This window comes from Mirounga angustirostris, unplaced genomic scaffold (assembly GCF_029215605.1).
Source record: "Mirounga angustirostris isolate CCGP_5_RB_7025 unplaced genomic scaffold, mMirAng1.0.hap1 SCAF_8, whole genome shotgun sequence".
NCBI classification, from domain to species: Eukaryota; Metazoa; Chordata; class Mammalia; order Carnivora; family Phocidae; genus Mirounga; species Mirounga angustirostris.
The window spans coordinates 60327429-60342514 of record NW_026991716.1 but is presented as its reverse complement, the minus strand read 5'-3'; the positions used below and the strand labels follow the sequence as shown (position 1 = coordinate 60342514).

Here is a 15086-nt window from a genome sequence, read left to right as displayed (position 1 = left end):
GCATAAGGAATCAAATGGAACAGACTATGAATTCAATATTGAATAAGATGGGAATCCATTATCAAGGTTCTCAATAAAATTCATGTATATAAAGATTCTCAAAAGCACAGTAGTTGACTCTGTATGTTATGTGGAGACAGGAACTCTTATCTAAAGGCAAGATGAAAGCTGAAGAACAGTATTATATCTAGAACTATAAAAGCAGGCGGACTATGAAATTAATTTTATTGGAAGATCTACTCCTCATGGTATGTAGCATCTTTAAAAATCAGAAGATACAAAATATTTGTTCAAAAAATTTAACCCATCAATTAATTCTTCACCTCCTCTTCCCATTGACTGTATCTTGTTCCCTAGCGATGGCATAAACTGTTGCCAGCTGATAGCTCAGCTTTGTGATTCCAATATATTTGTATTTAATAATAAAGATCACACTGGTATAAGGAGATAACATGATTATTTTAGAAACATCAGATGCTGTAATTCTGATAAGGGATGTTTGATAGACAATAATAAAGATGCAGAGGAAGAGTCTAAGCTCAGTGATTGAAATCAACTTTTCTAAGATTATACAACCCCATTAAAAAAACAAACAAATGAAATGTTATTTTTATTAGAGATAAATGTGTTCTATTTAACCCAGCTTCAAATAATAGTAAATGTTTATATAGTTCTTACTGTATGCGAGACACTGTTCTAAATGCTTTATGCATGATAACCCTGTTCACCCTCAAACACAGACAGACCAAAAAGGCCTGAAGTGTTATTAATATTATCATCCCAATGTGCAAATGAAAAAAAAAAAAGTGAGGCACAGAGGGAGTAAGTCATGTTCCAAGTAGTATGCAAAGTAGGGAGTGGCAGAGCTGGGATCTGAGCCCAGAAAGTCTGGCTTTAAAGGGTACATTAACAACTTTATAAGACACCCTCTCAAGTCTGTTATAAGATGCATTTGTTGAATATATCTCACAGTAGGTCACAACCAAAATCATTTAATTATAAACTCAAAAGTGTGTAAAATTGAGGTCTTGTATTTTGAAAGCTAAATTTTAGCAATTCAAATTTTTGACAATTTTAATGTTTGGTATGCATTATTTAAACTATAAGGGAAATAGGAGCATGTATTTAGTCTAATAACTTTAGTCCAATACTCTAATACCTTGAAGATCAATCCAAAGTTTACACACACATATACACTACCAAGGATGCATTTAGAAAGATATCAGACCAATATATATATATATTTTTTTTGTCCTAATGATTAAGAGCTGCTACATTAGTTGGTGAGCCTTTGGGATGCTAACCATTCTGCTCTTGCAAGACAGTCCCACATAGCAAAGAACTGTCTTATCCAAAATGACAATAGTGTCCCACTGAGAAAGACTGAACTGCTGAATATTTCCCTGTAAATCAGGTTTACATTTTCCAAAGTGAGCTTGCCCATTTTTTGAAATAGCTGGCACAGAAGAAATTATCAAAGAATACATTTACATCAAGATATTTGTAATATGCAAGAATAAAGACCATTAAAAAGGGCTTTTGAATTCATTTCGTAGGAATATTAAATTCTTACAATTTTCATTGACTTGGAAAGTAGCTGGAATGAGCTGGCCCATTAAGTTTATTCACTTTGCATTCCAACAGAATGTTTCTGAAGTTAGACTCTCCATCATGGCTTGACTTTAATTCAAATTGAAATCGCTATTATAATGCCCTTCATTCCCTAAGAATGTGTACCTGTGCTTATTGAAAGTCAGAGTGAACTGTCATAAATGCTGAATGATTTTAATTTGCACATTCAGTTTATTTTAGCACTGAAAAATAAGGAATGACAAGTGGGCATGATTTAATGGGGAAATAAGAGACTTTTCAGCCAAACATGTAGGGTTAAAAGCTGATTTTACCATTTTCTAAAAAAAAAAAAAAAAAAGTCGCTTAATTTCCCAACCCTTTATTTCTTGCCTCTGAAAATGGAGATGTTATAACCCCCTGCCCTAGCTAGCCCATAAAGCTAGAGTAAGGATCAAATTTCAAATTCCTTGTGAAAACAGTGTATGAATGATAACACATTATTAATAACACCAACACTAATGATGTAATAGCAGAGCACTTGATTCTTTATTCTTAGTGATAGAGGGAGGAAAAGGAGAATTTATTTCTCCTTAGTCATGACCCCTGAATATCTTTGGCAAAACTGAGGAAAGGAAAATAATATCATCTACATATTAATTAAGTAACCAAGTGAGAAAAGTTAATGTGCTTTGTCCTGCTTTATGATGTACCTAATGAGCTACATTAAACAATGATGGTGCTAAAGAAATGACAGCCCTGTGATTGGGGGCATGCAAAGAACTCTTCCAAGATCCTCTCCAAGAGGAAAAGTCACACTGCCCACTACACTATGTGCTCTCCTAACAGGTTGGTCTTATTCGGATTTGGAACTCCTATAATGGCTGCTGGAACATCTGGGCATGTAGTAGGCACTCATATATATCTGTTTATCAACTGATTACTTCTAAAAAGCCAAACCACCTTACTTGAAGATGCCATAAGAAAAATTTCCAAATCTCTAAGTTAATGTAAGTAGATTTCAGAGTCCAACCCCTCAAATCTCCAGTTTTATTCAGGTGTTTGGATAAATCCCTTTCTATTTCAGTTACAAAGTTATCTTTTTTTAAGATTATTTATTTGAGAGAGAGAGAGAGAGAAAGTGAGAGAGCATAAGCAGGGGAGAGGAGCAGACCGAGAGAAAAAGCAGATTCCCCTGCTGAGCAGGTAGCTGACAATGAAGCAGGGCTCCATCCCAGGACACAGGGTTCATGACCTGAGCCGAAGGCAGACACTTAACCCACTGAGCCAGCCGAGTGCCCCTCCATTGTTATCTTAATGAACTTCTAAAAATCTTCATTTTGTTCCTCTATCTCAGGGAGCCCGCATACATGCAGTTTGGTTATCTTTTGTAACACTATCGTTAATTTCCTTCAACACTCCTCTGTTTTTCACAAGTTAACATCCTTCCCATAATGAATGGTCAAATTCTTGAGCTATTTTTGAGTTTTCAATGCTATCTAGTATATATTTTACCACTATAATATCACTATCTATGTACTCCCTTCCATCTCTGTTATCCTACTTTAGGCTCTAATTACATCTATTTTAAACTATTATAATACTTTCTCAGTTTTTAAAATTAAAACTTGGCAAATAATTATTGGGAACTTACTCTGAAAATATTCACTAAGTACTAAGGATTCCAAGAAATGGTCTTTGCTCTTGTGAAGAGTATGATGGAAAAAACAAACCATAGGCAGAGGCCTAAATTTTATCCGTTTTATAGAACACACAGTCAAACTAATCTTCATTTAAACATAGCTTGGAGGATGTCTTCCCTCTGTCAGAGGAAGGAGAGCAAACATCCTTGTATACAGCACCTTCCATACTCTGGCTCCAGCTGTAATCTGCTTTGTTATTTCTATATCTCCTTACCTGTAGCAGGAATTCCAAAAACCTGAATGGATGCTTTTCAAGTTTGTAATCTTAATAATCTCTTTGTATAAAATTATAGGACACCATAGTGATGGGGACCTTAGACTAGACTCTAAGGCCATCCTTTACAGACATAGAAGTGATTTTCTCAGCTAGTGACAGAACTGGGACACAGTGGGTTCTGGCTTTCCATTCCAGAACTCTTGCTATGATACCAGGTGCCTCCCCTGGTGGGGATGGGAAATGAATCAGATGCTCTGTTTAAGTGTAGGCACCAACAATTGTGGCAGCCAATGTCTTAAGGCATTGTAAAGAGCTAGAGAAGATGCAGAGATTCCTCTAGCTACAAGCCCTAGGTACCAGTTCCCGTCCTCTTTAGAGAAAAATCACTTCAAAGGGGAAAGGAATAAGAATGAGGGTCATATTAAATATATAAATGGGGCTTCTCCGGAAGTAACAAGAGAGTAAATCTGTGGGGGGTCAGGACCTCAATCCAGTGTTGACTACAGGGTTAATTACTGGGGTATTTCTCTTTTGGAGAAACCCCCTCCCCACACTCAGGTGTCCCTCTTTGTCCACAAGCCCCAGGGACTGTAATGATCAGCTTTCCTCCTCACTGTAGTGATCTGCTGCATACAAGATGGGTTTCATAATGCCTCTAAGGCATTAGGGGACCAAATCTAGTTTCCTTTTTTCTTTCATTCATAAAGCAAGTAGTGTAGTGTAGCACTTCAGAACTTTTCTAAAACATTTTTATGCAAGTGAAAAAGAAAACTATGGGAAAGAGTAATTCTCATGGTGGTCACTTTCCCCAGTAAAGTTAGTGTATCTATAGTAAATGGTGATTTTGATGACCAGAAAATTAGTCTATATTTCAGAGAATAACCCAGATTTGGGATAATTTTCAAGTTTCATCCTAAGAATCAAAGTGAAGCTCGGGATAGGGGTAGGGGTGGGGACGGTCATCCTAAGATAAAAAGAGGAGATGCTAGGACATTAGGATGTTACAGGTAATAGTAGCCCTGAGGCTGATGACCTGGTGCAGTGGAAGGGCAGAAACACAGAAATTTAAGTCTCCCCTCCTCTTCTCCCCTTCTTTTCATCACTGCAATCCCACCCATGCAGATCCTTCAGTAGATGGAACTTTGGTATAAGATGAAGAGCGACCCTGGATAAGAACACAGACCACATGAGAATGTATGTAAGAAGAAAAAAGAGGAAGACTAGAAAAAAATTCAATCCATAAAGAACAAAAAAGAAAGCACTGTTAAGGATGACACAATATGAAATATGTAAACCCAAGGAATGACCCATAGTGACAATAAAAACACCGAGCCATTTAAAAAACTGCCTTGAGGGGTGCCTGGGTGGCTCAGTCAGTTAAGTGGCTGCCTTCAGCTCAGATCATGATCCTGGGGTCTTGGGATCAAGCCCCACATCAGGTTTCCTGCTCAGTGGGGAGTCTGCTTCTCCCTCTGCCTCTGACCCTCCTCCCTGCTTGTGCTCTTTCTCTGTTTCAAATAAATAAATAAATAATTTAAAAATTTAAAAAAATGCCTTGATTCTTGATTTTGCCTTGATTGTGGTTAGTTCTTCCATGGATAGTAAAGTCTTAATACCCTTAGACAGTCAACATATCTGTGGCAAAATGTAAACAGAATATTAGAAAAAAAAATGTTAGGCTTACATTTTGTCCATTAATGCCAGCCAGGCCTGGATCTCCTTTTTCTCCTCGTTCACCCTAGAAAGAAACAATTTATACAATGAAAAATGTTATAGCCTGAGAACCTGTACTAAGAAAAAACAAGAGCGTTACATTGTCGGGGCATTTATAACAATGTGATTACTTTGCTAATCCCTTGAAAGAAACATTTATTAAAAAACAATTCTGAGTCCTAAAACCAAAGAGAAGTTTAAAGGTTCAAAGAAAATCTGTATAAAAATGATTAAATGGTAGAAATAGAACAAGGATTATTTATTTTCTTCTATAAGCAACAAAGAACTTTCTGGAGGGCAATTTGGCAATATATATCAAGAGTCTTAAATCTGTTCATTTAATTTGGCCCAGTAATTCTGCTTCCAAGAATGTATCCTAGGGAAATAATCAGAGATGAAAAGTTTTAGGCACTAAATTGTAGAGTGCAATGCTATTTATAGCAGTAAAAAAGAGACATATCCTAAATGTCCAATAATAGGGAACTGATTAAATAAATTATGGTATATAAATATAATGCTATATAATGCAACCATTAAAATCATGTTTATGAATTTTACTTTATACTACAGGAAAATCCTTACGATGTAAAAAGTAAGATACAATTAAGGGATTGACAAATTCAATGAATAAATGTTAACAAATACCTTTTTTTTAACTTTAAAACTACAAATGTTCAAAATGACCATTTATACCAATTGTTTATGATACATACCCATAGTGACATATATTTTTGATTATCATCTGAAAGATGTATACTTTTATTGGCAAATGCTGCACATGTCTAACATTATTCAAAACAATTAAATACCTGTTTACCTATGCATCTACCTACCTACTTACCTACCAACTTATGTATCCACTTACTATGGGTCTTAGAAGCAATACTGGAAGAAGACAAACCAGAACAATAGAAGTGGTTAATCTATGGATTCTGTGATTATGGGTGATTTTTTTTCCCTTCACTATGTTCTTCTTTTTCAATTTTTTAAAACAATAAATATATCTTAGCTCTATAATCAGTAAAATGTCTAAAAATAAAAGAATATATTATGCATATAAAGAACTCATCCAAGTTGCCAGGTCTATCATGTAACACAGTGTGTGTGTATATGCATGTATGTAATAGTATTTGTAGTAATCTCTGCTTTGTGCCCCTAGGATGATTTTTATCCTCTTCTTTATTCTGTTGTTCCTCTTCCTTCATTTTTTTCTTACAATGAACACTATTATTTTTATATGCAAAAAAAAAAAAAACAAAACAAAACCTAAAGAAAAGCATCTGACTTTATGAGAAATACATTAATACTAACAATAATACTCTGTATTATTACATCTAAGACTTTGTATTCATCCAAGACTATGTATTATTACAATATTGAAATCATGTAAGACTATGTATTATTATTATATCATCTAACACTATGTATTATTATACTATTGAAAACACAGGATATGAAGTAAAAAAAACTTAATACTGGAATATAAGAAATATATATAATACGAGGATAAACAAAAGTGTATACAAACACATTCAGTGAAATAGGTTCAAGTTAGAATAAAGCTGAAAATTTTAAACTGAAAATGGAAGGGCAAGGAAACTCTAGAGCTATGCTGTTCAATGTGGTAGCCACCAGCCACACGTGGCTATTTACATTTAAATTAATTAAGATTAAATAAAATCAGGGGAGGAGCTAGATGGTGGAGGAGTAGGAGACCTAAATTTTGTCTGGTCCCAGGAATTCAGCTGGATAGGGATCAAACCATTCTGAACACCCACAAACTCAACAGGAGATCAAAGAGAAGAATAGCAGCAACTCTCTGAACAGAAAAGCGACCACCTTCTGGAAGGTAGGACGTGCGGAGAAGTGAATCCGAGGCGATATTCGGGAGGATAGACGGCGGGGGAGGGGGCCTCTGTCAGCCGCTACCGGCAAGTGATAGAGCCGTGGAGCACAAAATCGGAACTTTTAGAAGTCTGCTTGGCTGAGGGACGTCACTCTAGTGGCTAAGTGGGGGGTGGAAACCTCGTGGGGACAGTGTGGTCTCAGGACCCTTGGGGTCACAGAATGACCAGGGGTGCCTGTGTGCAGCAGAGCTCCCAGGTATTGGATTGGGGAAGCCAGCTGCAGAGACGGAGCCGAGGCATGGGCTCTCAGCTTGGGGTTGCCATAAACCGTGATCCACGGCACAGTCAGGCCACTGCTTCTCCAGCAGGGACCCAACAAGCAGCAGATCCGGGGAGACTCCCCTTCCTCCCCTGGGAGGAGCGGCAAGGGAGCGCACCACAGGGATCTGCGGGGTTTGGAGACTCCACACGAGGTCGGGTGCCAGAGATAGAAACGCTCGGTCACAGGCTGGGTGAGCACGGACTGCGGCCGGAGACCGGCGAGACAGGAGTGACTGACTGCTTTTCTCTGGGAGCTCACTGAGGAGCGGGGCCCTGAGTTCTTGGCTCGTCTGGGGCAGAGATTGGGAGGCCGCCATTTTCACTCTTGTCCTCCAAAGCTGTACGGAAAGCTTGCAGGGAACAAAAGCTCCCGAGGGCAAACCTGAGCAGATTACTTAGCCCAGACTGGCAAGGGCGGGGCAATTCCACCTCCGGCAAAGACGTTTGGGAACCACGCAACAGACCCCTCCCCCAGAAGATCAGCGAGAACACCCAGCCAAGACCAAGTTTACCCATCAATGAGAACGGCAGAACTCCAGCGCTAGGGGAATACCGCACATAAAATTCATGGCTTTTTCCCATGATTCTTTAGTCCCTCAAAGTTAATTTTTTAAATTTTCTTTTTTTTTAAATTTTTCTTTTTCTCTTTTTCAACCAACATCTTATCAATCCCTTTTTTTTTATTCTTATGTTAATCCCCATACATTACATCATTAGTTTTAGATGAAGTGTTCCATGATTCATTGTTTGTACATAACACCCAGTGCTCCATGCAGAATGTGCCCTCCTCAATACCCACCACCAGGCTAACCCATCCTCCCACCCCCCTCCCCTCTAGAACCCTCAGTTTGTTTTTCAGAGTCCATCGTCTCTCATGGTTCGTCTACCCCTCCGATTTCCCCTGCTTCATTCTTCCCGTCCTGCTACCTTCTTCTTCTTTTTTTTTTCTTAACATATATTGCATTATTTGTTTCAGAGGTACAGATCTGAGATTCAATAAAAAAATCTTTTTCATTTTTAGAGTCATATTCTATCCCTTCATAGTAGTTAACCTTATTTTTGGTATATATATATAAGTTGTTCTCTCTTTAAAATTTTAGGATACAGTTTCTTCTAACAGACCAAAATATACCCTAAATCTCTAGTGTATGACTTTGTTCTAGTCTTCTGCCTGATCACATTCTTTCTTTTTTTTTTTAAATCCTCTTCTTTCTTTTTTCAACCAACTTCTTATTTTATCAATTCCTTTTATAAAATCTTTTATAATTTTCATCTTTACAATCATATTCCATCCCTTCATCGTATTTACCCTTTTTTTTGTACATATAGAAGTTTTTCTTTCTTTAAAATTTTGGGAGGTACTTTCTTATAACAGACAAAAATACACCCAAAATCTAGTGTGTGGCACTGATCTATGCACCAGCCTGATCATATTTGAGCATATTCTGTGTTTTTTCTTCTTTGTTTTTTGTTTGTTGTTGTTGTTTTTTTGTTTAACTTTTCTTTTTCTTTCTTTTTTTTTCTTTTTTCTTCCTTTCCCTTTCTTTTCCCTGGTTTCAGGTCTCTTCTGATTTGTTTAGTGTATATTTTTCTGGGGTCATTGTTACCCTGTTAGCATTTTGTTCTCTCATCTATTCTCCTCTGGAAAAAATGACAAGATGGAAAAAATCACCTCAAAAAAAAGAACAAGAGGCAGTACTGATTGCCAGGGACCTAATCAATACGGACATTAGTAAGATGTCAGAACTAGAGTTCAGAATGACAATTTTAAAGATACTAGCTGGACTTGAAAAAAGCATGGACAATATTAGAGAAATCCTTTCTAGAGAAATAAAAGAACTAAAATCTAACCAAGTTGAAATCAAAAAGGCTATTAATGAGGTGCAATCACAAATGGAGGTTCTAACTTCTAGGATAAATGAGGCAGAAGAGAGAATCAGTGATATAGAAGACCAAATGATGGAAAATAAAGAAGCTGAGAAAAAGAGAGATAAATAACTACTGGATCACGAGGGCAGAATTCAAGAGATAAGCGATACCATAAGACGAAACAATATTAGAATAATTGGGATCCCAGAAGAAGAAGAAAGAAAGAGAGGGGCAGAAGGTATATTGGAGCAAATTATAGCAGAGAACTTCCCTAATTTGAGGAAGGAAACAGGCAGCAAAATCCAGGAGGCACAGAGAACCCCCCTCAAAATCAATAAAAATAGGTCAACACCCCGACATCTACTAGTAAAACTTACGAGTCTCAGAGACAAAGAGAAAATCCTGAAAGCAGATCGGGAGAAGAGATCTGTAACCTACAATGGTAGAAACATTAGATTGGCAACAGAACTATCCACAGAGACCTGGCAGGCCAGAAACGACTGGCATGATATATTCAGAGCACTAAATGAGAAAAATATGCAGCCAACAATACTATATCCAGCTAGGCTGTCATTGAAAATTGAAGGAGAGATAAAAAGCTTCCAGGACAAACAAAAACTAAAGGAATTTGCAAACACAAAACCAGCCCTACAAGAAATATTGAAAGGGGTCCTCTAAGCAAAGAGAGAGCCTAAAAGCAACATAGACCAGAAAGGAACACAGACAATATACAGTAATAGTCACCTTACAGGCAATACAATGACACTAAATTCATATCTTTCAATAGTTGCCCTGAATGTAAATGGGCTAATGCCCCAATCAAAAGACAAAGGCTATCAGACTGGATAAAAAAACAAGACCCATTGATATGCTGTCTGCAAGAGACTCATTTTAGATCCAAAGACACCCCCAGATTGAAAGTGAGGGGGTGGAAAACCATTTACAATGCTAATGGACACCAAAAGAAAGCTGGGGTGGCAATCCTTATATCAGACCAATTAGATTTTAAACCAAAGACTATAATAAGAGATGAGGAAGGACACTATATCATACTTAAAGGGTCTATCCAACAAGAAGATCTAACAATTGTAAATATCTATGCCCCTAACATGGGAGCAGCCAACTATATAAGCCAATTAATAACAAAAGGAAAGAAACACATCAACAACAATACAATAATAGTGGAGGTTTTTAACACCCCCTCACTGAAATGGACAGATCATCCTAAGCAAAGGATCAACAAGGAAATAAAGACCTTAAATGACTCACTGGACCAAATGGACTTCACAGATATATTCAGAACATTCCATCCCAAAGCAATGGAATACACATTCTTCTCTAGTGCCCATGGAACATTCTCCAGAGTAGAGCACATCCTAGGTCACAAATCAGGTCTCAACCGGTACCAAAAGATTGGGATCATTCCCTGCATATTTTCAGACCACAATGGTTTGAAACTAGAACTCAATCACAAGAGGAAAGTCGGAAAGAACTCAAATACATGGAGGCTAAAGAGCATCCTACTAAAGAATGAAAGGGTCAACCAGGAAATTAAAGAAGAATTAAAAAAATTCATGGAAACAAATGAAAATGAAAATACAACTGTTCAAAATCTTTGGGATGCAGCAAAGGCAGTCCTAAGAGGAAAGTATATAGCAATACAAGCCTTTCTCAAGAAACAAGAAAGGTCTCAAATACACAACCTAACCCTACACCTAAAGGAGCTGGAGAAAGAACAGCAAGTAAAGCCTAAACCCAGCAGGAGAAGAGAAATAATAAAGATCTGAGCAGAAATCAATGAAATAGAAACCAAAAGAACAGTAGAACAGATCAACAAAACTAGGAGCTGGTTCTTTGAAAGAATTAACAAGATTGATAAACCCCTGGCCACACTTATCAAAAAGAAAAGAGAAATGACCCAAGTAAATAAAATCATGAACGAAAGAGGAGAGATCACAACTAACACCAAAGAAATACAAACAATTACAAGAACATATTCTGAGCAACTATACGCCAGCAAATTAGATAATCTGGAAGAAATGGATGCATTCCTAGAGATGTATCAACTACCAAAACTGAACCAGGAAGAAATAGAAAACCTGAACAGACCTATAACCATTAAGAAAATGGAAGCAGTCATCAAAAATCTCCCAAAAAACAAAAGCCCAGGGCCAGATGGCTTCCCAGGGGAATTCTACAAACATTTAAAGAAGCATTAATACCTATTCTTCTGAAACTGTTCCAAAAAATAGAAATGGAAGGAAAACTTCCAAACTCATTTTATGAGGCCACCATTACCTTGAATCCAAAACCAGACAAAGACCCCATCAAAAAGGAGAATTACAGACCAATATCCTTGATGAACATGGATGCAAAAATTCTCACCAAAATACTAGCCAATAGGATCCAACAGTACATTAAAAGGATTATTCACCACGACCAAGTAGGATTTATCCCTGGGCTGCAAGGTTGGTTCAACATCCGCAAATCAATCAATGTGATACAATACATTCATAAAAGAAAGAACAAGAACCATATGATCCTCTCAATAGGTGCAGAAAAAGCATTTGACAAAGTACAGCATCCTTTCTTGATCAAAACTCTTCAGAGTATAGGCATAGAGGGTACATACCTCAATATCATAAAAGCCATCTATGAAAAACCCACAGCGAATATCCTTCTCAATGGGGAAAAACTGAGAGCTTTCCCCCTAAGGGCAGGAACATGGCAGGGATGTCCACTATCACCACTGCTATTCAACATAGTACTAGAAGTCCTAGGCACAACAATCAGACAACAAAAATAAATAAAAGGCAAACAAATTGGCAAGGAAGAAGTCAAACTCTCACTCGTTGCAGATGATATGATACTTTATGTGGAAAACCCAAAAGACTCCATCCCAAAACTGCTAGAACTCATACAGGAATTCAGTAAAGTGGCAGGATATAAAAGCAGTGCACAGAAATCAGTAGCATTCCTATACACCAACAACAAGACAGAAGAAAGAGAAATTAAGGAGTTGATCCCATTTACAATTGCACCCAAAACCGTAAGATATCTAGGAATAAATCTAACCAAAGAGGCAAAGAATCTGTGCTCAGAAAACTATAAAATACTCATGAAAGAAACTGAGGAAGACACAAAGAAATGGAAAAGCGTTCCAGGCTCATGGATTGGAAGAACAAATATTGTGAAGATGTTAATGCTACCTACAGCAATCTACACATTGAATGCAATCCCTATCAAAATACCATCCACTTTTTTCAAAGAAATGGAGCAAATAATCCTAAAATTTGTATGGAAACAGAAAAGACCCCGAATAGCCAGAGGAATGTTGAAAAAGCAAAGCAAAGCTGGCAGCATCACAATTCCGGACTTCAAGTTCTATTACAAAGCTGTCATCATCAAGACGGTATGGTACTGGCACAAAAACAGAGACATAGATCAATGGAACAGGATAGAGAGCCCAGAAATGGACCCTCAACTCTATGATCAACTAATCTTCGACAAAGCAAGAAAGAATGTCCAATGGAAAAAGACAGTCTCTTCAACAAATGGTTTTGAGAAAATTGGACAGCCACATGCAGAAGAATGAAAGTGGACCATTTCCTTACACCACACACAAAAATAGACTCAAAATGGTTGAAAGACCTAAATGTGAGACAGGAGTCCATCAAAATCCTAAAGGAGAACACAGGCAGCAACCTCTTGGACCTCAGCCGCAGCAACTTCTTCCTAGAAACAGTGCCAAAGGCAAGGGAAGCAAGGCCAAAATGAACTATTGGGACCTCATCAAGATAAAACGCTTTTGCACAGCAAAGGAAACTGTCAACAAAACGAAAAGACAACCGAAAGAATGGGAGAAGATATTTGCAAATGACATATCAGATAAAGGGCTAGTATCCAAAATCTATAAAGAACTTATCAAACTCAACACCCAAAGAACAAATGATCCAATCAAGAAATGGGCAGAAGACGTGAACAGACATTTTTCCAAAGAAGACATCCAAATGGCCAACAGACACATGAAAAAGTGCTCAACATCGCTTGGCATCAGGGAAATCCAAATCAAAACCTCAGTGAGATACCACCTCACACCAGTCAGAATGGCTAAAATTAACAAATCAGGAAACGACAGATGTTGGCAGGGATGCAGAGAAAGGGGAACCCTCCTACACCATTGGCGGGAATGCAAGCTGGTGCAGCCACTCTGGAAAACAGTATGGAGGTTCCTTAAAAAGTTGAGAAGAGAGCTACCATATGATCTAGCAATTATACTACTGGGTATTTACCCCAAAGATACAAATGTAGTGATCCGAAGGGGTACGTGCATCCCAGTGTTTATAGCAGCAGTATCCACAATAGCCAAACTATGGAAAGAGCAAAGATGTCCATCGACAGATGAATGGATAAAGAAGATGTGGTATATATATATATATATATATATATATATATATATATATATATATACATACAATGGAATATTATGCAGCCATCAAAAGGAATGAAATCTTGCCATTTGCAATGACGTGGGTGGAACTGGAGGGTATTATGCTGAGCGAAATAAGTCAATCAGAGAAAGACATATATCATATGACCTCACTGTTATGAGGAATTCTTAATCTCAGGAAATAAACTGAGGGTTGCTGGAGTGGTGGGGGGTGGTAGGGATGGAGTGGCTGGGTGATAGACATTGGGGTGGGTATGTGCTATGGTGAGTGCTGTGAATTGTGTAAGACTGTTGAATCACAGACCTGTACCTCTGAAACAGATAATATATTATATGTTTAAAAAAAAAAAAAGAAGAAGATAGTAGGAAGGGAAAAATGAAGGGGGGGATATTGGAGGGGGAGAGGAACCATGAGAGACTATGGACTCTGAGAAAGAAACTGAGGGTTCTAGAGGGAAGGAGGGTAGGGGGATGGGTCAGCCTGGTGATGGGTATTAAGAGGGCACGTACTGAATGGAGCACTGGGTGTTATATGCAAACAATGAATCATGGAACACTACATGAAAAACTAATGATGTAATGTATGGTGATTAACATAATAAAAAAAAGATTAAATAAAATCTAAAACTTAGTTCTTCAATTGCCCTAGGCTCATTTCAAGGGCTCAATAGTGCCTACACTATTGGACTGTGCAGAACAGAACACTTCTATGTCACAGAAAATTTCATCGAACAGTGCTGTCCCAGAGGATGTCATATAGGACAGAAAACAAAATAAGAATTGAGAGGCTCAGAAATACACAGAAGAAAATATCTATCTAGTAAGGGGGATAACAAACAACACGGTGTCTATGTGGTGACACAAAATGTGTTCAGCAATGTTAACAGAATGAATTGAAATTTTTAGCACGAGGATACAAATCTAATTCCATGGATATATCATCATTAACTTTCAGAATGTAACTGAAAATGAATATAATCTTTATTAAAAATTAATGGTTTTCATAGGAGGAGAAAATAAGCAACTCTATAGTAAAGAGATCTGTGCCTATAAGGAAATCTGCAAGCCTGACTGTGGTAATAAAAGTTAAATATACCTATAGAGAGTACAGAGTTGATAATCTGATGGGGTTTATGCTGCATGGCAAGAGGAAAAGAGATGTGGCAGAGGCTAAAGGAGAAACATGCTGCTTCAATTTGATCACTGGCAAAAAATTGCAATGGATTTTAAAAAGTATAATTATATAAAAAGCAAGTACGTCACTGTGATCAAACAAGTTTCACAAAAACCAAGTCACTTACTTTACTATCATTGTTACCAAATCCCTACAATGTTTACTACATGTCAAGCATTGCTTTAAGCATCTTGTAATTCTGTGGCAATCCGGGATAAGGATA

The 15086-nt window shown here is 37.5% G+C and overlaps 1 protein-coding gene across 1 annotated transcript in view; it reads right to left on the bottom strand.

Annotated features, from left to right (window-relative positions):
- The window catches only part of COL19A1 (collagen type XIX alpha 1 chain), a 216228-nt gene that overhangs the window by 69375 nt on the left and 131767 nt on the right, over nt 1–15086 (bottom strand). The window contains exon 12 of the mRNA XM_064596956.1: nt 5174–5227. Within this exon, the coding sequence (XP_064453026.1) occupies nt 5174–5227 (54 nt within the window). The remainder of the gene's footprint in view (nt 1–5173; nt 5228–15086) is intronic.